Consider the following 27633-nt stretch of genomic DNA (forward strand, 5'->3'; position numbering starts at 1 on the left):
CCGTTTCGTAAATAAACTTGGATTACAACTTCTACACTAGATACTCAAAAGCAAGTACATCACTCATAGGAATTAAATTGATATCAACTGGTGTTAAGGTAACAATTTAATTCTCGAGCTATAATGCAGAATGTTGAATACTCATCCGATCTGTGTGGATTCAGATCTCCCGCGGGCACAAAGAAGCAGTGGCAGGCTGTTGCTGTGTCCATCGGCGCTCTCTGGCTTGGTGCCAGGCAGTGCTGTTGAGGCTTGCGACGTGATGGGAGAGATTCCTGCTGCGATGCTCTAGCAGTGGGCTCTCTGAAGACCGGCTAGTTAGTTCTGGCTTTACTAGTGAGTTTGTGCACAGGAGAAAAGTGACTGCGGGTCCAAGCAGGTCTTTAGGCAGGAAGAAGACCGGTACGTTCCTGATGTAGCGGTAGTTCTGAATACTGATTTCAGCTGTCCACAGTTCCGACCGTAGTTCACTTGTTGATCAGGTGAGCTTTCATGGTGGGTTCACAAGGCTTGCTGCTGGCCTAACCTCGGGTGGATCCTTTGGTTACACGCTGGCAACCTCTGTTCTCGACTCTTATACAAAGGAAAGTCCTGCTACTTGGACACACTGGCCGTTACGTGGTGGTCCGAGCTGAGTCTGAAAATGTCCAGGAGGCGCACTGAGGAACCCTTGTGCTGCCTGTTTTACCTGGAGGAACTACGGTCGTTCATTGGTTGAAAGTTTCATGGGCATCTGAGACCCACGTTGGGTTACCCTGCCCTACCAGTCCCTGATTGGCTGAGGATGAGTAACAATGCACTCTGACCTTAGGGTTGTAAATAACTTGGGATGACTCTCCCTTGCAATCTCCCAGACCGTGAAGCCCCAGAGATGACCATTTATGAGGGTTGCTGGAGAATCTCAGCATTGGGAGTTGTTCCTTATCAGGACACTCTGTCGGCTAGAAAAACACCTCAAATGTGGAATGGCCTGTCTGCATAAAGCACCACTGAGATGAAGGAGAGAGGGACTGGCAAGGGAGCAACAAACTTAATTCCTGTACTTTAATAAGCCTTGCCGCTACATACGTAATTATAATAGATAAGTTTTAGTAGTAATTGCTTGCAATTTTGTAGTGAATTTCCTCCCAAAGGATGACAAAACACTTCACATACTGTATATGGCACCACTTCTTTGATCACTGAAGTGCAACAGCCACCTGGGTAACATACAGCATTTGTTATGCATCAGCAGTCACACTATATACCAGTTCAGGTGGAAAAAAGAAAATTGTTCCACCAATTGAATTAAGGTGGACTTTTAAGAAGGTCAGAATGTACAATCCTCAAAGACACTGTGGCTAACAATCCTTTTATTCTTACAAGTATGTGTCATTAGATCTTTAATGTCAAAGTAGTCAGAATCTTAGTTTTATCCAAAGGGACAGAAGCTGCTACAAAATATTGATCCATTTTAGCATACAGGGGACATTGGTGTAAAGTCTGGTTTACACTACATATATCAGCAACATGGTCTTTCTAAGAGGTCATGTCCTTGATATTTTTTCATCAGGTTTATTCCTTCTGGGAAGCAGGTTCTCATTTCTTTTATGAAATACTGTGTTTGCTTATTGAGGTCACCTTGTATTAACAAAAAAGCAGAGCAGAATTTGATATCATGTATTGTTATCCTTATGTTTGAGAGATTTATAGAAATATATATTTATATATGTATAAATAAATATAACAGTGTTAATGTACCTTTTGTGCTTTTGCCATCTTTTGCGACTATGATGACAGTGCAGGCTACTGAAAAGTGTTTTGAAGAAAGTACTGAGCAACTAAAAGGTTAATATACTGTAGTGCTCTCGGGTTCACGTGGGTATGTGCCCTCACTGCTGCCGCCTCAGGTCGGCCTCCCACCGCTGGCGACTCGAACCCGGGCCTCCAGCGTCACTCAACAGGGACCCAGCCAGTTGAGCTAAAGGGAAATCTCCCGTCAGCCCGGCGGCTGAGGTCCCTGCTATTGCTAAGCCAGCTCGAACAACCTGCAATGGTGGCCGTATGCGTTACAGTACTGTATAGTCTGCTGAAGAACACTGTGGATTTCTCAGCTAATCAGTGTGACTTATTTGGTCCTTCATCTTGGAGTGCATCACAACTAAAATCCACTTATAGTATTGACTTCATGGTATTGACAATCTGCTAGGCTTTGTTCTCAGATAAAGAGTGGTTGTCTCTGCTTGTTAAAATAGAAATAGCACAAGGCATGCAAATTCTTTTTCACTGAAACCAATTCAAAATTGCACTGTTCCTTCTAAACACAAGCCAAGCTATATGAAATGCACAGGTTTAATATAAAGGATGCTCTGTACATTTACCTAGCTTCCATTAAAGCTGTACGCAAGTAAGTTAAAATAATTCCATGCTATCTGGAAAGCTGGGTGTGGAAACCCAGATAGAAATGCATTATGTTATTGTTTTACTTGCATTATTTACAGTGAATTGAATCTAATTGCATATTAAATTATGAAAAAGTGCTGTGGTACATCCTCAAGAGCCCACAGACACCACTATTTACTGTATATAGTGAAACAAAGTTTTGTTGGATCCCAGTTAACAAAGGTGACAGGCGCTGTTCTTAAATAACTGAAATATTTAAAATACTTAAAATTCTTGAATACATCACAGTGATATACAGTATCTGTAAATATCTAAATTAAATGCTTTAGTTTAATAACTTAAATACTAATTCTTCAGTATTTTGTTCTGAAAACAATAAACAATGTCAGAAAATCAGGATATTGGCTAAATATTCAGCATTATTTTAACAAGGATTGATTACTTAAAAGATTTAGTTAGTTAATTCACAGTTCAAAGGTGAGGGTACTGCAGGTATTGATCATACATAAGACAAAATCATATTAAATATTTTTTGCCATTTATTGTTTAAAGCTACAGTGTATTGAATAATTAATTTTCAAACGAATGCTTCATTATGGTGACTATTCAGTCACCAGGCATAAGACAATATGCAATAGGAGGTTTACTTTTGGGTGAAACATTAAATTCTGACTCTGGTCATGGCACTACTCATGGGAACATTGGTTTTAATCCTGGTGTACTGTTTAGAAGTCTGTTTGCACATTGCATATTTTTTTCTTTATTCACTCCCTCCCAGCTTGGAGGAAAACAATATTACCTATTTTATTGTTTCCCCTCTCATATTTACTTTTTAATGATTCTTACATTTATTTTCATACAATATTTTCCCCTCTCTTCTTCATTTATTTTCCTTCTTTTGTAAGATAATTAGTGTGAACAATATTCCAATATTATTTGTAAAATTAACATTCACTGCAAGGGAATGTAACTGATATCAATATATAAGGATAGAAGGTGAAGGAAAATTGTGAACAAAAGGAAAAAAATAAATAAAAATAAAAGAAAACATTACAATTGATATCAGGTAACATTTAAATACCTAATGGGCCCATACATTCTTATATTGATTATTTTTTCCCCTGTAGACTGCATGATATATTTTCAAATTTGATCTGTGATAGAGCTTCATTAATCCATTCTTTCTGAGAAGTTTTTATACTATCCACCCATTTTTGCAAGGCTATTTTTAGCAATGATACAAGGGGTCAGAAATGTAGAAACCTACCAAGGACACAAGTATGTTTGCATTTTCTCCACCATAGAGGTCCAGAAAGACTACAGTAGAGGCAGTAGTGGTCCTTTATGTATATTACATGTAATATTATGTATTTTTGCACTTTATAGTTATCCATTGATGGCTCTAAACTGGCATTATGGCAGACAGTATAGTCTATGTCTATCAGCTATCGAAAGATGAGCAATCGAACAAAATTCAAAGCTGTCAAAATACCTGTCTCACTTTGCATTTAGCCAGTTAACAAAGGTCTGGGCCTTCATTTGTATTGTAGTCTGCAATAATTTGTCACTATAGTTATCTAATCACTGATGCAGGTTACTAAGAGGAAAAGTTTTAGACAGTAAGCTGTTAAGTAATGTAAATGAAGAACTAATTGGTGTTTCAATAAGTGATTTAAGGGAAATGTGGGGAGAAACAGACTGTTGATGAAAGGGCCCAACAGAGACTGACATGAATTTTGCAGAGTTACAGATTGGCTATAGACAGTCAGCTAACAGCTGAGTACAACAGTGGTAACGAAAGCAGCATTTCATACCTTGTCACAGATGGTATCTGGCAGTTGACAACCCAACAGAGTTCCACTCCAGTCAGCAAAAAACAAGAAAGTGTGGTTGCAATGGGCTACACAACACAAACACTGAACAGTGAAGGATTGGAAAAACAGCACCTGGTCTGATAAATCCCAGTTTCTGCTGTTTCACTCTGATGAAAGGATCAATGGATCCATCCTGCTGGCTGTCAAGAATACAGTTTGGTTGATGGTTGTGTAATGTGTAATGGAGTGGGATATGTTTTCATGCACACATTGAGTTCCTTGATAGGAGTAAAGCAATGTTTGAATGCCACAAGATACCTGAATATAATTCAGAAAGTCCTGGAATGGCTGGTCATATAAGATTTCAGTTGAAATTTGGGACATAACCAAACAGTTTAAACACATTGAATAGATATAGTAATTCCATTCAATTCTGTCAAAGACTGTCTCAGAATCCAGTGTGCATACAGCAAATGATAAACTGGGTTTGGCATGATGCATTAAGTTAAACACAGCTTCCTTGTGTTATCTAAAGAATATCTATTCCCCATTAACCCTCTTTGGTCTTGATGTATACATTTTTGGTTGCAATTTATGTAACCGGTTTGCAAGGTATCTTAGCTACATTCTTATTATCCAAATTGATTAAACATATTGGGCATTAGCTACCACACATTAATGTATATCAGTGTTATTAGGGACTCCCTAAATGATATTGAAGTGGTCTCTGTCCACCACATTAAATGTCTGGAGTAAAGCTCTGATAGAACTCAGCTGTATATACAGGTCCAGGTGAAATATTAGGAGAAAATGAGGCTCAAGACTGTTCCTATCTTCTGTAGAGAGTTTGGGGAGAGATGTGTCAGCTAGAAAGCTCTGAATCTCATTCAATATGCAAGAAACATCTGATTAATATATTTATTCAAAGAAACTTGACAAAAGCTTAAATTATTTCTCTCTAGGTTAACTGTTTTCTTGATATTTCTTATAGTATTGATCATAAAGTGTTTTTTAAATCTGGCTGCTAATAGTTTCCCTGTCTTTCCCCCTCTTGAGTTGTACTCTATATTTTATACAAATTCTGCTCTTACTCTTAATAACTCATTGTGTTGTGGCTGTAGACGTTTTAGATTACCTCAGTCCTGCTCATATTTTTTTCTGATATTTTAAACTATATATTTTATTTCAGAGAACAAGGTTGTTTCTTCTGCCACTTTTTGGGAATGCTGGCTATTCTGATGAGTTTTGCATAATCTGATTTGCTGTGTAATGGGCCTGAAAACTGCTGTTGGTGAAGTGTGTCGTCTCCTATGTGTAAAGAACTTTGGGATACTTTATTATGAAAAGTGACATATTAAAGCAATTGTTATATTTAAACCATTACAGTATTTGATAATGCTGTTGACCATGGATAACGGAATGACAAAGGGGAAATTCAAAAATATTTTGTAACCTAAAAAACAGTTTATAAATATAATTGAATATAAGGTTGGTACTGTCTTTTCGATAGCGTGAGCTTGATTAAACACCACTATGATGTTGAGTTAAAACCCATAGACATTGGTTTCTCCCCATGGGCTTTTAAGCAATATCACCTGCCTACCTGCAGCACCAGAATGGGGTATATTTTGCCTTTTTAATCATAAGTGTAATCAGCTTTGTATTGAGAATTTGAAAATGGTACATAAGAGTAAAATAGTTTAATGTTCCTGTTCTTGAACATTAGTGAATACTCACTAAATCAGGATATAACCTTGGGGATTTTAGCGTTCTCATAACACACATTGATTGTGTGCTCAAAATTGTCAGCTGTTAAGTGATATTTAACATAGCAACCTCAATTACATGAAGCATCCACTCATTCATAGAGCTTGCATATTTTTGTCATGTCTTTTTATAGGCTACATGACTCCCATTGAATGAAAGCCAGAAATAAATCAAGTGGAAAAAAATAATCAAGAAGTGCAAACAGATGCTGAAGATTGCAGCAGGGACACTGGATCTTCCATAGTACTCCAGTGGAAATGTTGATAATCAGTCTTATAATAACCGATTTCTGTGCTTTTATTGTCATATATATTTTAAGATGCATTTTTCCATATTTCATTTGGTCATCAAAATCTTACTTTTAAACTAATTGAAAATGTTTGAGTTAGTAATTTTTCTTTGCTTTGTTTAACCTCTTTTTACTGGTTCTGCTTAGTATCAATAACTGTTCAAAATTTATTTTGGGGAACTTTGAATTGGCAATACTTGAAATTTTTTCTGTTGTATAGAATGGTAAATTATTACATTTTCTGTAAGAACCGTGATCATAATCTTCGATGCATAATTATCATAAAGTTAGTTTGCAACTGAAAAGCTCAAACACATATCCAGCTGCCATACCAATTAGTCTTAATCAGACACAGAACTTGCTAGTGCTGCAGTGATTACTGAATGCCTGAATACATAAAAGGTTAATGAAATGGTATTAGACTAAGTAGAGTATTTCAAAGTATCTTAACATTCTTATTGTACAAAACAGTAATTTGCCTGTGGAACTCAGTGTCCAAATACATTAATGACTGTAGCTGTCAACATTTTTTAAATTTACTGAAAAACCAAACTCTTTACTAATTTTAATGTATGACTTTGTTTATTGAGTACATTTACTGTGGTTTTTATATTTTCTGTAAAATCTGTGTGCTGTTGAAGAGGGTTTTTATTTTCTTGATGTTTTCTCCATAAATACAATCATTGTGGCTATTGTTAGTAGTATAGGTATTATTATTGTAGGTATTATTGTAAACAAAGTAAAGATCAGGTTTGTCTTTGTTACAAGCAAATGTGCTGTATCCTGCAGGTATTACAAATAATATGTAGCTTTCATAACCTTAAAGGAAGAACATTTAGACCTCAGTAGGACTAGGATGATAAAATAAATTACCAACCTTAATCCAGCTCTATAATAAATCTAGTATTTGTTTAGAAGACTCACAGTGTTTATCAGATCTGCTATGTAAGGTTCACTCTGCTCCACATATTAAATGTTTTAATTAATTTAAAACATTATTTGGGGACTAGGGCGTAAATTAATTCAAGCAAGTTAGCCTTGGACCCATTTCCTCATACTTTTCCTGGCAGTAAGACAATGGATGCATCTAAGCAGCCTTGCATGCTCCTTAAAGAAAGTAAGAGAAGAAGGAAAAAGATGTTGATGAAGAAAGCACAACTTTTACTTCCCTTAGGGAGCAATTCTGAGATACAGCTTCGAGACAAAACTTAATGTGTTTATGTTTATAAATGGTTAATGAAGAATGGCCTATGTAAAAATAAATTATAATTTACTGATAAATTTTGTTCTTAGCCTTAGAGTCTGGATTGACTGACAGAGATTAAGTGGTGCTGAAGGAAATCTGTATTGACTCTGTATTAAACACAGTAATGGATTGTGACTGTATGTGTGACTGATTTAATACTTTATGATTGGTAAATATGTTTTCTAAAAGTGTCTCCTCAGCCTTTAATAACTTGTACATATATCTTAATGCCTCATTGTCAATTAACTTTCTACACATATAAACACGTGCATAAAGATCAATTTAGTCTCTATCACACCATTAGATCATAAATAATCCCCAGAAGAGTACATTAAAAACTATAGCTGTGAAGGCAGTACTGCATAAGGCGATCTGTGACTGATTAGAGGTATTAGAAAGGAAATTAATTGCCTGGAAAATAAATTTTAGTTGTAATGCATATAAATATATAAATACATTTGTTGTTGGAATACAGTATATAAATCTAAAGTAACTTTCTTCACTTCAGACATTTTTCTAATGTACATTGCAACTCATCTTGGGCAATGATGAAAAAGAAAGGCATTTAGAGTTTGCAATCTGTCGAAGTGTTTTATATCGGTGTTTTTTTTTAAATGGGATTATTGACCAAAATGAGCCTATAATGTAACACGAGAATGCTAGATGTGTATTGATTAGTCTCACTTCCTTAGTGAGTAATGTAAAGTAAGGGTCTGGTCTACACTGGTGTTAGTTGGCAACATTAAATATACCTAATGCAGAGTTCATTCATTTCTTTAAAATAAACTTGTGATTCCCTAGTTCTAATTCATGGGGTATGCTTAACTGGAATCACTGAGAATAAATTAGCTAGTCTGCTTGGTTGTGACTTAGAAAAGTACTGCCTCATAATGCTTAGGTTCTTGTGGAATTTGATAATATTACAGGAGGTCAATGTATTCTTCAGTTGACTTGACATCTGATGCCTGTTCTAGAATTGTTGTACAAAAAAGAATTGAGAGGCCAGACTTCATATGAGCTTCATAGGATGGATAGATAGTTAGAGAGATAGATACTTTATTAATCCTGTGAGGGAAATTGCAGTGCAACAGCAGCCAGGCACAGTCAACACGGTACAGTCCAACATAATAATATAATAATACAACAATACAATGCAGTAAGCACGGACAGTGAGAAGTGCAATAAAAATTGATGTCTACAGTGTGAAGAGTGTAGTAATGATTAGGATTTGAACATGGTTGTTAAAAATTAGGATGTAAAATATCTAAATATAATTTAGTTCTGATGTCTGCAGAATTGACCTCAATATTGTTAAAGCTTCAAAGTGACTAGGAAGTATTTCTAAGAGTTATAAAGTGTGTGACACCTGGCAGAGTAAACACTTCAGTTTACTCTGCTTCAAAGCAGAGGGGATGTGGGGGATCCGCTGATCAAAAACAATTGGAAAGTTTACCTTGGTATACCTAGGTAATTAAGTTGTGGGTTAATGATTGTTAATGAGCGGTACAGAAGCACACCATATAAAACCACATTAGAACCACAGAGAAAGGACAGGGAGAAAAGGAAGGTCAGACCACAAGGGGAGGAGTCAGGAGGAACCTGAAGCTTGCGCCAGGCCAGATGTGAGCCCCTACTTTATGATAATCTAAACAAAATCTGACTGGAGCTACAGTAAGTATTTGAATCTCACTAGGGAGAGCTGGCTATTCTGTGTTTTAGGGAACGTGGGTTTCCTGGGTAAAAGATACCTTGGTAAGAGACATCATTCCTGCTTAGGGTTCATTTTTAGAATAGGAAGAGAGGCTCCCATTTATTTTGTGGCATCTGTGTTTGCAGAAAGAGAAGGTAACTGAAGGTTGTATTGCATTTACTAGGAAGGCAGCTTATCTCTTATTGTGGCCTCTGTGGACATTATTCAAGAGTTCAATACTTAGTAGCAGCCTAGGGGCTTCTAGATGATTTAGGGTTTTAGGCCTCTGAAACACCTTGTCTGTAAATGCAGTATACACAGAATAAGTTGTGTGTAGTTGTTCTCTGTAGCATCGTTTTTGTCTTGTCATTGTTACTAAATATTTGTTAAGTGTGCCTGGATTATTACTCTTGTCACCAAAGCTGCATCAGAGAATAAAGAATTCATGTCTTTAATTATAACCAGCACTTGTGTATATTCTGGAGAAATCACTTACAATTGTGGGTTATGAATTATTTATTTCTCTTCTTGACTAAACAGCTCGATCAATTCCTGATCTTCACCATTTTCATAACCCCCACGTTTCTAACAATATATTCCCACAAACTTTTGAATTATGAGAACATAAAACATAAAATAAAAGGAAGAATTAAATTTGTCTACATCAATACTTTATTATTTTATCAAGGTGCAAGAAAAATCAAATAAAATAACTTACTCTTAATCTCTCAGATCTATGGTATTTATGTTGATGATTGTGGAAAAAAATTGAAATTTGCATCTAATCTTTTCACAATAAGAAATAGAAATCTTTTGAGTCCAATGCAAATTCTGAATTGCCCATCCTTATCTAATCTTCATTTACCCCTGTTAATTTTATATAATTGAGAAATGTGCATGACTTGTACTTATTCTGATTTGTTCTTAAAGTAAAGTAGCTACTGTATGTGTGTGGAGACTCACACTTCCTCCCTTTATTTTTAGTTGTGGTTGCATATTGCAGCTGAATTGAGTCAGTCGTGTTGGTCTCCATCATAGCAAGGCTTAACATTAGACAGATGAGTGAGAGATTAGACAGATGAGAAGTAAGGTTACAGAGTAATGCATCGCTGCACACGGTAAGCTAACATTTTGACAAAAAAAAATCAAACTTGACATCTATTCAATTTAATGAACCTTACAGAGGAAAGAATAAAGAGCCTTTATGGAATCTCTCACTGGGTCCACAGGTTAAAACACAAACAAATGAACAAAAACTCTGCCTTTTCCTTTAGGAAACATGGTGAATGGCACTTGGATGTTGCTTCTGCTCCACTACAGGAACAATCATCTTCATCTATAGGAAATAACATTCCTATAGGATTTGCATCCATAGAATCAATCTTTCTTTTTTCCTTTAAAATCTTTTTCTGGCATATACAAGTGATGTAGGAACACACTTAAGATACTGTGTATCTTAGTTTATTAATAGAGATACAGTATAACACATTTAGGTATCTGCAGACAAAAATGTGGAAATAATGCATTCAATTGCATAACTTATAAATTTAAATTATTTCTTAAAACCAAAAAGCACAGCAAATACTTCTTATTCAGATAAATACACTTCTGTACTGACCTAGTAGTGCAGGCTAATCTGGTATTCAGTGTTCCATGCTAAAGTGCATTTTTTGTGCTTTTTTATAGTTCTACTGTAGAAGATAATTTATTCAGTTGTAATCTCCTAGAAAATGTTTGTGAATCATTGTTGAGAATTTATGTGAATTATATAAACAAAAGCAGCATGGTCACATGCTTCAGTGAAGAATATCAACTCCATATTTACCTTAGAAATGTTTACATGGAATACATTTTAGCAATGTGATTCGTTCTTTTTGATAATAATTGTTCTTTGATAAATGGGGCAGATTCAGTAGTGTTGAAACAAATGTGGCTCATTATGATGATCAAATGGTTTTATATAAAATTACTCTGTAATCAAAGGCACTGAATTCCTGAATAATGAACAGTACAAAACTGATTGTTTTTTATTTTATGTAGATATACACTTCAGAAGATTTATAGGAGATCTCATAAATCTGTACAACATTGTGCAATCTAATTGCACAATATGAAAATGGTATTAATTGATGTTCTGCTTTTTTTGCAGTGAATTTTGACCATTTCCAAATCCTTCGAGCCATTGGGAAAGGGAGCTTTGGCAAAGTAAGCACTTAAATACTCTACCACATATTTCGTTCATGAATCATGTGTCCATTATTTACATTGATATAAATAATAATTATATTGTATTTCAGGGCCAACAGATCTGAATGATCTTTATAGTATACTATAATACACAGAGATTGTGACGCATTGGACCCAAGCTAATTTTATTGTATTAATTACCTATACTCATTAAAAAAGGAAACAGTAAGAGATTTATAAAGTAGGCCTTAAGTAATTACATTGTCTTTTCAATTACTCATAACTACTGCTGTTACACCAGTTAATTAATTTTTTGCCATTTTTAATGATGTTCCTGTCTACTGAGACTTTACTCATGCCCAAAATTGTTATAATGAATCTTGTTGTAAAACTTAAATTCTGTTTGAATAACAATGCAGAATGACACAATACCTTTGATTAATCTTCATTTTACCAAGAAAGCATGCACCCCAGGAAACAATTTCTGAGTTTCAATGTTATGTAAATACTACAGTACTAAAAGAAACAGTGCTTCCATTGTCTTGGTGATACTGCCATTAGAAAGCACGGAAATTAAAAATGAACATCAAGCTCTCTACAGTCATTTAGAGAATTCTATGACTCATACTGTATAAGCTTACATGTGGACCTTATCACAGATGAAAAATAATTATGTGGAAAGATTAATGTATGAAGTAATGTTTCAAATCATATATACACAGTGCTCCTTGTAACAGCTAGATGATGCTATCAGTTTAGAAGACAGGAAACATCTCAGGAAATTGAACAAAAGAACCTTCTTCTCTTTTGTAAGAATTTTTAATAAATTGATAATATGTTTGCCTCACCACTGAAGTATAAATTAAAATAAAACAACACGAGCATGATGACATATTAAAAAATGTTTTGTTACGTCTTTCAAAACTATTTGAATGTATAAAAATACATTCACAAATCGTTTAGAAAATTGTTATTGTGGACAAAGAAAAGCCAAAACGTTTAAAAAATGTTAATGGATTTTATTTTTCCCACAAGGAAATAAAAAAAAAATATGGACATTTTGGAATCATTCTATGTAATTAACCTGTATAACACCTACATACTCACTTGTATGAGTCTTTGACCTGCATAATTATATTACAAAATTGCCTTTTGTGAAAAGTTATTTCTTTTCAGGGGTTAGGGGCAAGAAGACAAGATGTCTTTCTACAATGTACAAAGAAACAAAACTTTTGCACATCTATTTAATTAGATATAATAGAAAGCACAACAATCTAATTTTGAAGGTTATCTGTGTTTTGTTTTTTTAAAGTCCTGAAAGCTTTAAATAAGGACTTGCTAACTGTCTCACAGGGTTTACTGGTGTTGGTTCCTTCTAATAAATTCCTTTTGGAAATAAGTGTTTTCTTTTAGCATGACATCAGAGCCTGCTGCAGAATATATTACCATTTGAATGTACTGTATGTAAATTTGAGTCATTACTGTTTTCCCTGGAGCCATTGACTTTCTTATCATAAAGTTCCTTCCAAGGCATGTCCGCATTAGTCCTAAAACTAGCAAAGTCAACCAATCTTTAATAAGAATTATAGCTGCAGTATTGAGTATTAAGTTCAACTTTATATCTGGAATATAATGTACTCTTGTGAGGAACAAATAATAGGTTTATTCCATGCTGAAAAGAGAAGAGAGAAAACACAATGTTTCAGCCTTGGAGCTTTCTTCAGGTGTGTTAATGTACTCTTGTCTGCTTGCTAGATCTTTTTTCCCAGGTTCATCTTCTAGCACACAAGTCTAGGTGTCTCGTATCGCTTTCCTTAGGGTCACTTTACCTTACAGCTCTCAGGTTCCCTGATCTTTTCACATATACTGTAGTATGCCTTGCTGTTCCTGGTTGAGCTTCATGTTCTGATTGTTTCTAATTATGCATTAAATATTAGGAATTTCCTACAGATTTGCACTGTGGGGGGTAGATATCCCAAAATAAATTGAGAAGTTTGATGGAAAGAATCCAAGAATAGCAATTGACTGTAAATGTCCCAGTAAGCTGGCAACAGCAGAACATGAACAGCTCTACTGACTGGCGATCTTTCAAGCAATAAAGTTGATGGCACCATGGCAAGTTAGCTAATGAGGTGTTAGAGTGCTAACAGCAAGAGCTGAGAAAGAAAGGAGGTCAAAGTGTTGGAAGAATAGACGGCAAATGAATTAAAACAGAACTCATAGCAGCAGACACAATACACAGGTCTAACAGAAACTGCAGAGAGAGAACACAGGATGTAAGATGGTATAACATTTATTCAGTTGTAATCTTCTAGAATATTGTTGTGGATCAAAATGAGTGGTCAGTTATAGTGACCAGTGCTAGTCTACACAGTTTAATTCATCCCTTATATGCCCATAGGCAGGTGCTGTCATTCAGAAAGGTCTCAGTCATTTCAGCAGTTTGGTGAACCTCAAGAATGCTTGGGGAAAAAAGGGGGATTTTACTTTTTTCTTAGTATTACTGTAGAAGGATTACAGTATTAGTCTTTTATGGGACTGAGGGAATTAAATATGGTTAACTACTTATATTGAAATGACTGATTAAGGATGGGATTTTACACTTTAACACATTATTACTAAGTGCTTTAGGTGTTTGTTTTGATATCGCATTTCAGTTTTTTGGACATTGTAAAGGTAAACAGATGGAAATATTGAATTTCATTCAAAAGGATATTTTTTTTGTTGCAATAAAGATGTTGCTCCAGAATCATACCAACAAAGAGCAACCAGACACATCCCTTGGCTTAAAAGATTCAAAACTGAATCTTTTTTGGCTTTGAACACAAAAGATCAGGAGAACATCTGATTCAACTATTACAAATCCTCACAGGTGTTCCCAGTTTCACCTGAATTCAAGCACTTCAGAATCCACCATTAAATATGAACTAGGAGAAACAAATGGGAACTAAGGAAAGAGACTTTAAAGCTGAGAAAAGGAGGCATTTTTTTACATAAGGGGTAGTTGAGAGTATAACACGAAATCCAAGTGAAGGTGACATTCTGGCTTTGTTAAAGAAACAACTTGAAGAGACACTTGGATCAACTAGCTATTAGGACCCAAACGAGCTAGTGTGAATTGCCTTCTCTCATTTGTAACCTTTCTTATGTTCTTATATGAGCTAGAATAATTGTAGATCTCCAGGGCATCTACTCAATTAGTGTGAGAACTAGCTTATCTATGTGTCTCATTAAATCCACTAGAGGAAACAATGGGAAGTCCGACTCCCTGAGTGAATTGTAAAGATGTACAATAATATTCTCCTTTTGTAAGCGAAAGATCAGCAATGATGCGAGAGGTTACCCCCTAACACTAAGAAACTCTTTGTGTAATTAAGATAGAGAACAATGTAAAGCAATTACTTTGATTGAGTGGAAGTAATGAAACAGCTTATATTTGACATTAAAGATCAATTAACTTACAATTAGAGCTTTGGAGTGAAACAGAAGAGAAATTAGATAATGTAGCATATCTACAGTAAAGCTTTGCTGGGTCTAGAAAGCTAAATGTTGCTAAATTTAAGAACAAAATATTTAATTCAGACGAAAAGAGTAGTTTGGAGAGGCAATTATGTGGATTTTATTATTAAAAATAGATCGGACAGTTTCCATTCTTGGAGAAACTGAGAAAGACCATTAACTCAAAGCTTCAGAAGGGTATTTAAGTTTAAAAAAAGAAAAAAAAAACTTGGGAAAAGTTATTCTCATATGTGTAAGTCATATATATTTGCCACGGAAGCAGACAGTTTGACATGTAAATGTACTTGCTTTTCACACATTTTATAAGTGTGACATTTTTTAAGTTGCATTCAGGAAAAAAAAAATTAACACAAGTGAGTTCATCAAGTACTTTAACATATCTCACAGGGTTTGAAAACAAATGTGAGATGGGGTCTGGTCAGAAATGGAATATGAAACCTTAAATAGGAAAATAAGGTATCTGCTGAAAATGGTGTCGGTGGACCGGGTGATGCTATTCCTTCTAGGCCAGAAAAAGAAGAAAGCAATGACCAAGTATGGTACAACACTGCTGTATTACAGTATGTGCCATTCTTTGGATAAGATGTTACAGTATGGTTACTCATTAAAGATCCAGTGTCACTTTTCAAAAGAAAAGTGCAGTGTGCTGGCTAATTTCCACTCTGGACTTTTACGATCTGGCTGAATTGAATTAAGAGAGAAATCTCTGTATACCCCCCACTTAATTCAGTATTCAAGCAATTTCTCGCTTTTTTACCTGATGTACTGTACAGGAAGGATACTGCTGCTTTGTGCCCATTGCTTGTTGGGATACGTTCTGGCTCCCCCATGACCTGAATTAGAAAATGGATGGAGGATTCTATTATGTTATTATTAGCAGTAGTGGTAGTTGTGGCAGTTGTAGTACAGGTATAATACTTACACCGTATAGTATTGGACAATTCACTAAAAAACATAATATATTTATTTTTCACAATCAAGTAAATATACCAAATATGTAGTAAACGTAACAAAGGTGGCTTTACCTGTAAGTGGTTTAAAGTTTGTTTAAGGCAAATCTAGATCAAATTAGGGATTTCTTTGTCATTATTTACAACTAAATTGTATTTAGCGGGATACGTTTTTTTCTTTGCTATAATCATGCCCTTTTACTTCTAAGAAAGGACTGAACTCCTGTCAGAAACCAATCAAGCAAACAAAACAAATAACACAAAATAACAAATAACATTTTTAGTCACAAACAATTTGGTATAGGCTCATAATCAGGAAATATTGGATTTTGAATTTTTTGACCTTGACTTTATTAAAGGTTAATTAGGAAACTGGTAATTACTACCTTTTTTCCTCATGGGAGGATGATAAAATAAAAAAAATATTACCTTTAACAATCACTCTCCTGTAACCATTTCATAGCTTAGAATTTACAATTATAACTGTGACTGGTTATAAAAAAGACTGCCTCAGGTGCCTCAAGCCTCAAGAAACGTGATGTGATTGTAAATAAAACATGTAAAATCTTATTCTGTGTATCAATGGACATTCATACATCTGCACAAAAGTTTTAGTGTATTCAAACTAGTCTCCAAGAGCTGTTTACGGTGGATATAAAAAGCCTACACACCCTTATTGAAATTGCAGGTTTTAGTCATGTAAAGCCAGAAATCAAGATAAATCATGTCAGACATTTTTCCATTTTTAATGTGACCTTGGAACCAACAAAATTCAAGAGAAAAAACAAATAGATAATTATTAGGAAAAATAATTTAATTAAAAAAACCTACAACACCCTGGTTGCATAAGTGTAGCACCCCCCCACCAACTAATCTTTTGTGGAAGCACCTTTTGCATTTATTACAGCAGTACGTTTTTGTGAATAAGTCTCTATCAACGTTGCACACCTGCATTTTGCAATTTTATCCCACTCTTCCTTGCAAAAACATTCAAGCTCCTTCATATTACCGGGGGATCTCCTGTGCACAGCCCTCTTTGGGTAATTCCACAGGTTTTCTATGTAATTGAGGTCTGGGCTCTGACTGGGCCATTCCAAGACTTTGATCTCTCTTTTCTGAAGCCATTCCTTGGTTGACTTGGATGTGTGTTTTGTGTCGTTATCATGTTGGAAGGTGAAATTCCTCTTCATCTTCAGCTTTCTGACAAAGGCCACCAGGTTTTGTGCTAAAATATCTGGATATTTGGAGCTAGTCATTATCCCATCAATCTTGACTAGAGCCACTGTCCTAGCTGAAGAGAAGCAGCCCCGAAGCATGATGCTGCCACCTCCATGTTTCACAGTAGGTATGGTGTTCTTTGGAGAATGAGCTGTGTTGTCTTTGCACCAAACATCTCTTTTAGAATGAAGTCCAAAAAGTTCAACCTTTGTCTCATCAGACCATAAGACATTTTCCCACATGGTTTGGGGTTATTAAATGTATTTTTTGGCTAAATGTAGACGGGCTTGCCACCCTACCCCATAGCCCAGACATACGGGAGACATTGTGACATTGTTGTCACATGCAAGGAGTGACCAGTACCTGCCAGAAATTCCTGCAGCTCCTTTAATGTTGCTGTACAGTAGGCCTCTTGGTAGCCTCACTGATAAGTTTTCTCCTTGTCCTGTCATCAACTTTGAAGGGTCATTCTGATCTTGGCAATGTCCCTGTGGTGCCACATTTTTTCTACTTATTGATGATAGTCTTCACAGTACTCCATGGTACATCCAATGCCTTTGATATTCTTTTACGTCCCTCTTCTGATCGGTACCTTTCAACAAAAAGTTCCCATAGATGTTTTGTCAGCTCCTTGCGGACCATGGTTATCCCAGTAGGATGCAACCACAAAAGTTTCAGGGAAATCCTACAGGAACAGCTGATTTTTATTTGGGGTTAATCAGAATCACTTTCATTAATGGCAGGTGTATGCTACTTACCTTTGATTTTGAATGTGATTGGTTAACTCTGAACACAGCTACAGACCCCATTATGGAAGGGTGTGCACACTTGTGCAACCAGGGTTTTGTAGGTTTTTTTAATTTCAATTATTTTTCCTAATAATTATCTATTTGTTTTTCTGTTGAATTTTGTTGGTTGCAAGGTCTCATTAAAGATGGAAAAAATGTCTGACATGATTTATCTTGATTTCTGGCTTTACATGACAAAAAAGTACAATTTCAATAAGGGTGTGTAGACTTTTTATATCCATTGTATATACAGTACCTTGTGCCTATGGTATTATTATATACATTATATGCACACTCCACAGGGGCACATGCTGCACACATTCAGTGAAGCCCACAAAGAGATTCTCGTTGATTCATCTTAGGCTTGTGCAGCCTATGACTCACTCTGATAACCAGTTGACTTAAGGGAAAAGACAAATTTCTCCCTCAAACTTTAATTGACAGTGTGACTGCATTGACTGAGTGTGTGTGCTTAAATTTCCTGCTGAATGTGGTGTCCTGTGGGAAGATATCAGCTACTGCCAGGTAGGTGATGTTAAACAGCTGCTCCTGAGGGAACTTTGTGTTGAGGGCTCCAATCCTGAGCCACTGACCGCACCATTGTTAAAGCACAGTAGGGAAAAAGCAGAGGGATGGGAGGTGCCGCAGAGCTTCTTCCTTGAGTACAGTAAAAGAGAAGCAGATGACACTGTCAGACTGGGCCAAAAACTGTCTCCTCATGTTATCCAAAGGTTCTTACAGAATCCCATGAAACACAATGACAGGTGTGTTGCAGACCTGTAATATGCCATGTTATAATTATATATTTCAGGTTCAGTTAGATCGGTGGGTGAAGTATGTATAAAGTATTTGGGGTGACTTACCTAGCTGAGGAAATGCTGTAAGGCTGGACTGCACTATACTTTACCTACCACACAGTGTTATGACAAGTGAGCTAGTGTGTTGCTTCAAGGGTGGAGATTGGGTGGTGAGAGGGATGGGAGAGAGATACAAGAAAGGAAATCCTGGGTGTGAGACTCATACACGAGCGGAAGTGTGTGACATTAGGGTCTAAACTTCCTCCATAACTTATGTTATAAACTCTCTATATAGGCAAGGTTCTTAATAGGTGGAAGAAGAGATATTTATATACTGTGTATATATTTTAGTTCTTGTTTTAATTGGGTTTTGGTTTCAATGAAAAGTTTGTAACATGTCTTTGCAAAGAGGAAGGCCTTTTCCACAAAAGAACCAGAACAGCTCTTCATCTGTTAGTGTAGTAAAAGACATTCATGAATGTTCTGCCAAAATGTTGCACATGCTAAAATTTTTATTACTTTCCTCTGTACGTATTCTAATTTGAATTAATTTTTATTATGGAAAGTTTATATACACTATTTAGATGAAGCTAGAATACCTATTGCTAGATTAAGTAAGACTATTGTTAAAACAAATATTTAAATCAATTTTATTGCAAAAGAATGATGTGCTATCAGCAGTGAAGCAATGTACTGGTATATTGCTTCACAGCCATATTATTTAAGCCTTAAACAAATTATTTGTATAGAAGGGATTGTATAAAAACTTTTGATTGGATTAAATTGATTTCTTATTTTTTATGTTTTTATTTTATCTGTTTTTACTTGAACTACATAATATTGATTTACTTTTGTTTGAGTCATCAGTCCTTTATTGAGACAAGGTAATACATACAGTATTTATTTCTGCATACTTTCTGAAATTTAAGCCAGATTTAGTAATGTATCCTTTATAGTTTCCAACTTCTTTTTTAATATGTTATTTAATTATAGAATATGAAACAATATTAAGAATAGATAAGCAGAGTGTCCCTTTGTGTTCTTTTATTGTATAACCAAGTGAAAAAAATCAGGGCAAAGCTATCCTAATAATAAACTTTTTTATCTCGATACATAAATCTTATTCTGCCTGTAAAAAAGTAAAACACACTAATTCTTTCAGGCAGTGTTTAATTTTAAAATGATCTACTTTGAAATGCATTGTTTAAATAAAGGTATGTGAAACAGTAGGATCTGTTTGTACTTTAATTTCTTGCAGACATCTTCTTCAAAACCTCATCATTTCTGTCTGTGTTTGAATGGTCTTGTTTTCAAAGTTCTGTAGAAGCTCCTGGCACTTTCAGCATTTACATGACCCAGAAAAGACAGCTTACAGTTCCTGGCTTTACTAAATTTAAACTCTGAGTACCCTTTCCTTCCCCACGCAAATCCCAGGGGTTCCTTTCAATGACTGCAATTGATAGGGGCTCTAACTATAGGAGAATCAAGGGGATCGAAATGCTTTATAAAGTAAGCACCTATGTGACCTTGGCAAACTGCAATTCATTATAATGACAGGAACTGTTAATATTTTGGAACAGAAAATATGGAGAATATTAAAATCATACACAAGTTTTGTACACTTCTGTATAAGGACGGCACAGTGCTGCAATATAGGGAGCTGTTGCTTGTAAATTCAGTAATTTCATGCATAAATGAACACATTTAACGATTATGATTATGGGTAGTAAAAGCAGTAAAAGTAATCCTTTAAAGGAAATGCTTGGGTTTGATAAAGCTGCATTTTTCTTAGACTCCCTATTTAGAGCAGCCAGAGCTATTGCAGGAACACAGCTGGAAAAGAAAACACACTACTGCTCACCAAACTATTTTTCTAGTTCCTATTCTAGTTACTATTGAATCCTTTAATCAACCCCAGGGTGACTCAGAGGACGTATCACCTGATTTTAAATACAGAGCATTCTGTGTAACTGTTTCTGAGTTTCCTATCTGCTTGCACCATATGTTAAGTTTCAGTAACATGTTATCTGCAAACCTCTTGTAATATCTCTAAAATGAAACTTCTAGTGAAAACAAATCTAGGTTGCTTTACTGAAAACATTGCCAAAACTGGGCAGAGAGAAAAAGCATGGCCTCATTTCATAGTATAAGGCAAAATTCCAATATTCAGGTTTTAACCATCTGGACAGACTGCACAGCAGTTCATCTGCAAACCAACTTTCTTAACCGTTTTCAATAATAAGCAGGTCGTAGATTTTTGTATACCATGATGCAAAAATAGTAGTTTAGTTTAACACGCGAGCACACAGTTTAGATTCTAGTTCTACAATGTGAGAAACCTCAGAATTTGATCATTATACCATAACCTTACTGTTGTGTCTTATATTAGGTTTTTAATATTACTTTTTTTCAAATTCTTCTATTAAAAATACAAAGAGGAAGGCAAATACCACACATCTTGGGTCCACCTGTTATTTTTAATTTAAAAATAAATAACACCTGCATAAATTTGATGTTCTGAATTACAGCAAAACATTTATCTTTTGTACCTGTCATATATTTTTTTCAGTAGTTTCTCCACATGGAAGGCACTGTGGTGTAAAGTTAATTATTTATACCATTCCATAAAACAGGTGTATTAAAAGCTAGTCAGTCTTGAACTGTTTCAACTATAGGAGCTCAACCCTTCCTTATTTCGATTGGACTGCAAATTCATTTCTTTGTTTTGTTCAGTAAACTTTATTATTTTCTTGATGAAAAAACACAACACTAAAAAAAGATAAGTTAACTAGTCATGTGTTAACTAGTCACATAATCAGATACTTCCATGCATATGAGTTCTTGAGTTTTACTTCATATCAAAGTAATATATTTTAATGAATACAAAATCTCATAAAAATAATAATAATGATACTAGTGGTAATAACACATTGAGAAAATAAAAGAAATTAGCTGAAACATGCAGCAGTTAGTGCTTTCCCAATAGAAATACACAGTTTTACTAATGCATGAATGAGTGGTTTTCTTCCAAAGTAGCATTTCCCAGCAGAGAAACAGTTGATTAATTTAGGTCCCTAGTTAAAAAAAAGCATTTTTAGTCTTACTAATCTGTTGTGCAGTTTTGTATGTCAATCTTATATCAAACCATCATAATATTTAATACAGTACAGCAGCACTCTCCCCCCAGGATTTAAACCCACGACCTTCAAGTTATGGTTCCAGAAACGCAATCACTGCTCCACACAAGTGCCTATGCTAGTGTAATTAGTTAAACTACTAATTACTAAACTGGTTAATTTGATCTCCTTGGTAGGATACCCAGCACCCCAAGGGGTCCGCCCTATCACATTTTGATTGGATGACTGTTTATTGTGTAGCATAAGAGAAGGGGAAAGCTATAAATACACTTAATTCCTTTCGTCTATAACAAAGTGTTTTGGAAAGACGTAAGAAGTATACTCTCTGGAAAAAATATTGTAATAGACACCTTAAATTACATTTGAGTCATAATAAGTAATAAGTTATACTCATAATCTGTACTATATTTTAATGATTTGGGGGCAGTTTTCTGGTTGATTTTATGGCAGTTATTAGGAATTTTTGCTCTGAGGTTGGTAGTGAGAAGTTGTGAAACAGGGTAGTTATTTTTCTAGCTGATTAACTCAAGTGGTAGATTTATGTACTTATAGACAATTAACCAATCATCCTGCTCCATGTGTTCTAGAAGCTTTGCTATCATAATAACGAGACATAATTAGTATCATCTTCCCATGGGTTTTAAGTCTGAACTCCTTTAAAGGAATGGTTCCCTACTCAAAATCGATACTCCAGGATTTTTTAATACTGACATTTTTTTTTGTTTCAGCAGTGAAACATGAACCATGGGTCACAAGTTTAAACCAAATCTGCGAACAGGAGGCACTTCATGATACAGATGATTGCAGGGATATGGAAGAAGCTACCCAGCTATTTTGTTTAAACCAATGCTTTGGCTTCTTTCAAGAAGCTGCTGGATAAGATCCTTGGATCAATTAGCTATTAACTACCAGATTAGTTAGATGGGCTGATTGACCTCCTCTTGTTTGTAACCTTTGTTACGTTCTGTCTTAGAGGTGAAAAGTGGGTGCTCATCTTAAATAAACAAATATTATGTACTGTATACCAAACAGGCATATTATATTGTTCAGGTGGGTAGCTGCGTCAGCATGCGTAGGCTGCAAAGGAACAAGTAATAGGTTTATTCCATGCTGAAAAAAAGAAGAAAGAGAAAACAACGTTTCGGCCGTGGAGCTCACACCTGAAGAAGGCTCCAATAAACCTATTACTTGTTCCTTTGCATATTATATTGTTGCAGATCATATTTTATATCCTTTACTGATACCCTTCAAAATTAATTAAGCCTCCTTTGGTATATGTTATTTTTTAATGCTTAAGTGCACACCCAGTTTATAAGACTACACATTAAAGACTGATATTTTCTGCCTGGAGCGTTGGATTCCATCATTTTGGAGCTTAGCATACTCATATTATGCTAAATTATGAAATCAATATTGTACGTTAATAGGTCTGTAGAAAATTCTATCATTTAGAGGTCAGGTGTAATTTCAGAGGGATCTACAGTATGCAGTTGAGTTTCACTTCTGGCTTGTGATATTAAATATCAAATGAACTATTGTGGAGCTTTCCTTTGTTCTTACTTAAGCAGTGCAAACTAAAATGATGAACCAGATGCATCAGACTTTAGAGACACATTCTCAGTTGTCTCTTTTGGTCTATTAAGTCACCTATGCAGGGAGATCCTTGGATCAATTGAAAAATCTATACTATTGAAAAACTGTGTGCTACGTGGGAGTGCAATAGACAAATGAAAATCAAACAATGTAACTTTGCAAAGCAAAAAAGGTAGTATTGCCTTAAAATAATTTGCCCATGATTGCTATACATTCAGTTTTCATAACCTGATCATTTTTAATTCAGAAATACATGTTTCTAGTGCCACTCCTTCATGACAGAAATTGGCAAATTGGCAAATACTTGGCAAAGGAACTGTTATTAAATGTACCCATATGTGAATTTGGGCATAAAAGAAGACTAATAAACTTTAATTTGCAGCTTTTTCAGGAACACAGAATGTTCTAATGCAATGCATTTCTTTAGTCAATTAATCAATCAAGCTAAAGAGCTAGAGAATTGGGTTTCATACTCAGTAGGGACCTCACCACATAGAAGCAGACACTACAGTATCACATTGGAGAAGTAGGTGAAAGCTTGTAAAAAACGGGCCTGGAATTTTACACTAAAGTTTCTAGAATTGTCCTTTGTAAAGTAAAATGTGGAACTTCTGGGCTGCTGCTGAGTGCTTCTTCCCAGAACTCCCTTATTGTACATGTGGGATGGTAACTAGGTCGACAGCCTTCATACCAGGATGATTAAATGTGCATATTAACTGTAGCAGAAAAAAACAACAACTTTTTGTTCCATGTCAAGAACTCACTAATAAATCTTGAGTAATATCAAGACAAATTGGGGCTTACAAATTAATACAGTATGCAAAAAAATACAATCTGAGATTTTGTCATCATGGAATAGTAGACCCTGTGAGTTATCAACTTATGTAAGCAATACACTTTCGCAGTTTAGTTTAATCAAGAGACCTGGGTTACAGAAGACAGTTTAATTGAGTTTAGTCATTCATTACATTTTCTGCAGTGCAGGAGGCCTTTCTCGATTTTTTGTTGCTAGCGAAGCATGTCAGATTCCATGTTACACTTGACAGCAGCAACACTATTCCATTGTCTTTTATATTTAAAGGAACAGGAAACTAATACAGTATGTTTTATGACTCACTCAATATAAATACCAGTTTGTTGTGTGGATGTTTTGTCATATATTGTAACTTACATTGAAATACATTAGTCTGTAAAATCAAGATTTTAGAACACCTTGCATATCAATCTCAAAATCTGACTAACAAGGAGAAAAGGAGACATTATAGAATATACTTTGTTGTTTTTTTCATGTGACATTTGACAAAGATGTATGAACCCAAAGAAAAGGATTCTCAAGATATGGTGAACATATCTGATATTAACACATTGTTGCATACAACCCATCATATTCTCTGCTGAGTTGCAGAACAAAGAAAAATCAGTAGAATTGAAATGCATTCTAAATTATTGTAGAGTTAGAATGGGGACCTACTTTAGTATGCAATCTGAAAAAGTACAAGGAGAGGCTTATACCATGCTGAAAGTTGAGAGAGATAGCAAAACAGAATATTTTCACTGTGAAGCCTTTTTATGATAGCTGATGTGCAGTTCCTTAATTTGAAGTCATCTGATCCCAGTGGTAATACACTCAAAAACTAAGTATTCTAGGAACAAATGGGGAATATTTGTTTCCACACATGTGATCTGATCAACTAATACCAGTACCTCGACCACCTGAATTCCCTCTGTGAGTACTTCTTGACTTTCCTGTGATGACACTCTTCTTGTTCGCAGGTGTGCATCGTGCAGAAGAGGGACACAGAGAAGATGTATGCCATGAAGTACATGAACAAACAGCAGTGCATTGAGAGAGACGAGGTCCGAAACGTCTTTAGAGAGCTAGAGATTCTACAGGAAATTGAACATGTATTTTTAGTAAACCTCTGGTGACTATCCTGCATTTTTTAATTACTTCTTTTTGTTCTGCATGCTATGACAATAGTGTTCTGTCAAAATGGGGAAATTGTGCAAACAGAGGTTTCTGTGGTAATACAAAGTCTTATCGGAGGATTGCTGCATGTCTGTTTTCTTTTATACTTTAAACTGTCTAATTTTGAATTGGCTTTGAAAACTGACCAAAGTGACTTTGCATGAAAGTCCCGACTCTTACTGCCCTATCAAACCTTTGTACTTTCATATATTCCAGCTATAAAATAATTGTTAATAATGATCATTTTATCATTGGTAGGAATTAAATAAACACGCTTGAGAGAGCAGTGTAGAATCATAAAAACAAGGAAAATCTTTCAGATAATTTGGTTAGCGACCGTTCAGATTATTTTGCAAGTACCTCTCAATTACATTTTAATCTCTGCTCTTCTTCCTTAATTCGTAAGCAAAAAATGACAGCATACATTTCTGAAAAGGTCTGATTTCTCCAGCTCATGATGGAAATGGGACACTGAACATTGCAGGCAAGAGCAATTTGCACTTTTAGTTATTCATCTTGCTAATGTAGATCACTCATTGCTGAAGGAGTTGGCAGAGGAGTGCGTATGGCACCCTGTCATCCCTCATGCAGCCATGGGTGGCAGCCAGACTTTGCTGCGAGGGTTCGGTAAATCAGCGGCTTGCTTTTTTTTTCAGGTCAGAAGCTGTTCTGTCCCTACATTCACAGGTTTCCATGGAGACGAACCTGCATTATGATTTTCTTTTTTCTAATATCTCATTTTGTAATCAAATTGAAAAACAGAGCTGATTTTTTAACCATTATTTTGGACCACAGATCCTCCGGGTTGTTCTAAACATCCATGGCGGATAACTGAAATGGTTACTCCTTTTACCTTACTATTTAAAGAGATTCTAACGCTGTACTTTAAATGCCAGTTTACTAAATAAGCATCTTTAGAAGCTTATACAAGGATCTAGGTTGTTACATCAATGGTTCCACACATCCAAATTTAAATTGGGGTCTTAATGTTTTCTAGGCCTGGCTTAAAAAATCTAAAATCCCAGTCTGACTGTAAAAACTAAAGGCAATTCCATACATTGTGCAAATACAATAAGGAAGATTTTTTTACTAGCATTTCCGTTCATTCCCACCTAGATTTTATTTAAAGCAGTTTGTCATTTAGGGTTTCACTGGATGCCTTTAGTGTGTTGTTAAAAAAAAACTTTCATTAGTTATTATTTTTTTCTCAGGTTATCTGAAAGAAACATTGGAGCTGTCAAATCTGCATTGCAAAGCATATCAGTGTACTTCAGCACAGGCATAAATTCATAGTCACGATGAAAATGTGGCAGCTATTTTATTAAAAAGACTGGAGTGAATAATAAAAACTGTCCACAGTTTATTTATTTGATAAATAATCCTTTATGCTTGAGGTATTGTTAGTATAACAACTAACTTGAGGGAATTACAAGCCATTCATACTGTTGAGTATGTTTAGAGGGCTGTATATAGTCTTAAATAAAATGATAACATATTAGGTATTAAACATCTTAGTTTGCAAATGTAACCAACTCTTGCTGTAATTTTTAACAATTTCATTGTGCCCACACACACATGCAACTCAGAAGAAATATTATCACGCAGTGTAGAATACCATTTAGCCAAGTCAGTAAAAAAAATGTTTTAATACAATTTTGCTCAGTACTGTACCTACCCTGCCTGCCCAATTGTGTAATCACTCAATTATGTATCTTTATAATCTTTTGAATATTCCCTATCTTTCTTCATCCCAATTATTTTCAAGCATGTGTCTTGACTGGGCCTGTATTAATGAATTTTTTACCTCCATATGTTTGTAATAGTTTTCCACCCTCTTTTACATACTTTTACATACCAAAAATCACATGCTTTACTTTCATAAAGTAATACTACAGTATATGCACCATATCAGTTTCTTAAAAAATATTTTTTGTAATGAAATGTAGATTCCTGATTTCTTTTCATTCACATGGAAGTAGTTTTCTTTATGAAATTACAGCAGCTGTTTCAGATATTAAATGAAATTATACAATAAACATTTAGTTTACATTGTATCAATATGCATATAATTAAAGAAGTGTACAGCAATTACCTGTAGAGTTTTATATGAAAGTGAGTTTCAGTTACAAAGAAGTGCCCTAATTAAAAGAAAACCTGGATTTCTACTGCAGTTTCAAGATACTTGTTTTAGATCTCCATCTTCTCTGCTTTTGGATAAATAAAGTGAACCTTCCACAACAACAAAATGGAAATGCAAGGTATGAGTAGTCAGCTTTCATTAGAGTTT

At 35.1% G+C, this 27633-nt stretch overlaps 1 protein-coding gene across 2 annotated transcripts in view; it reads left to right on the forward strand.

Moving 5' to 3' along the window:
- The window catches only part of LOC102692276 (serine/threonine-protein kinase 32C), an 81488-nt gene that overhangs the window by 32270 nt on the left and 21585 nt on the right, over positions 1–27633 (forward strand). For both annotated transcript variants that reach the window (XM_069188981.1, XM_015346502.2), the window contains exons 2-3: positions 11338–11393; positions 25151–25302. In XM_069188981.1, coding sequence (XP_069045082.1) covers positions 25184–25302 — 119 coding nt within the window. In that variant the 5' untranslated portion in view covers positions 11338–11393; positions 25151–25183. The remainder of the gene's footprint in view (positions 1–11337; positions 11394–25150; positions 25303–27633) is intronic.

The sequence above is a fragment of the Lepisosteus oculatus genome, chromosome 4, assembly GCF_040954835.1.
Source record: "Lepisosteus oculatus isolate fLepOcu1 chromosome 4, fLepOcu1.hap2, whole genome shotgun sequence".
Taxonomy (NCBI): Eukaryota; Metazoa; Chordata; class Actinopteri; order Semionotiformes; family Lepisosteidae; genus Lepisosteus; species Lepisosteus oculatus.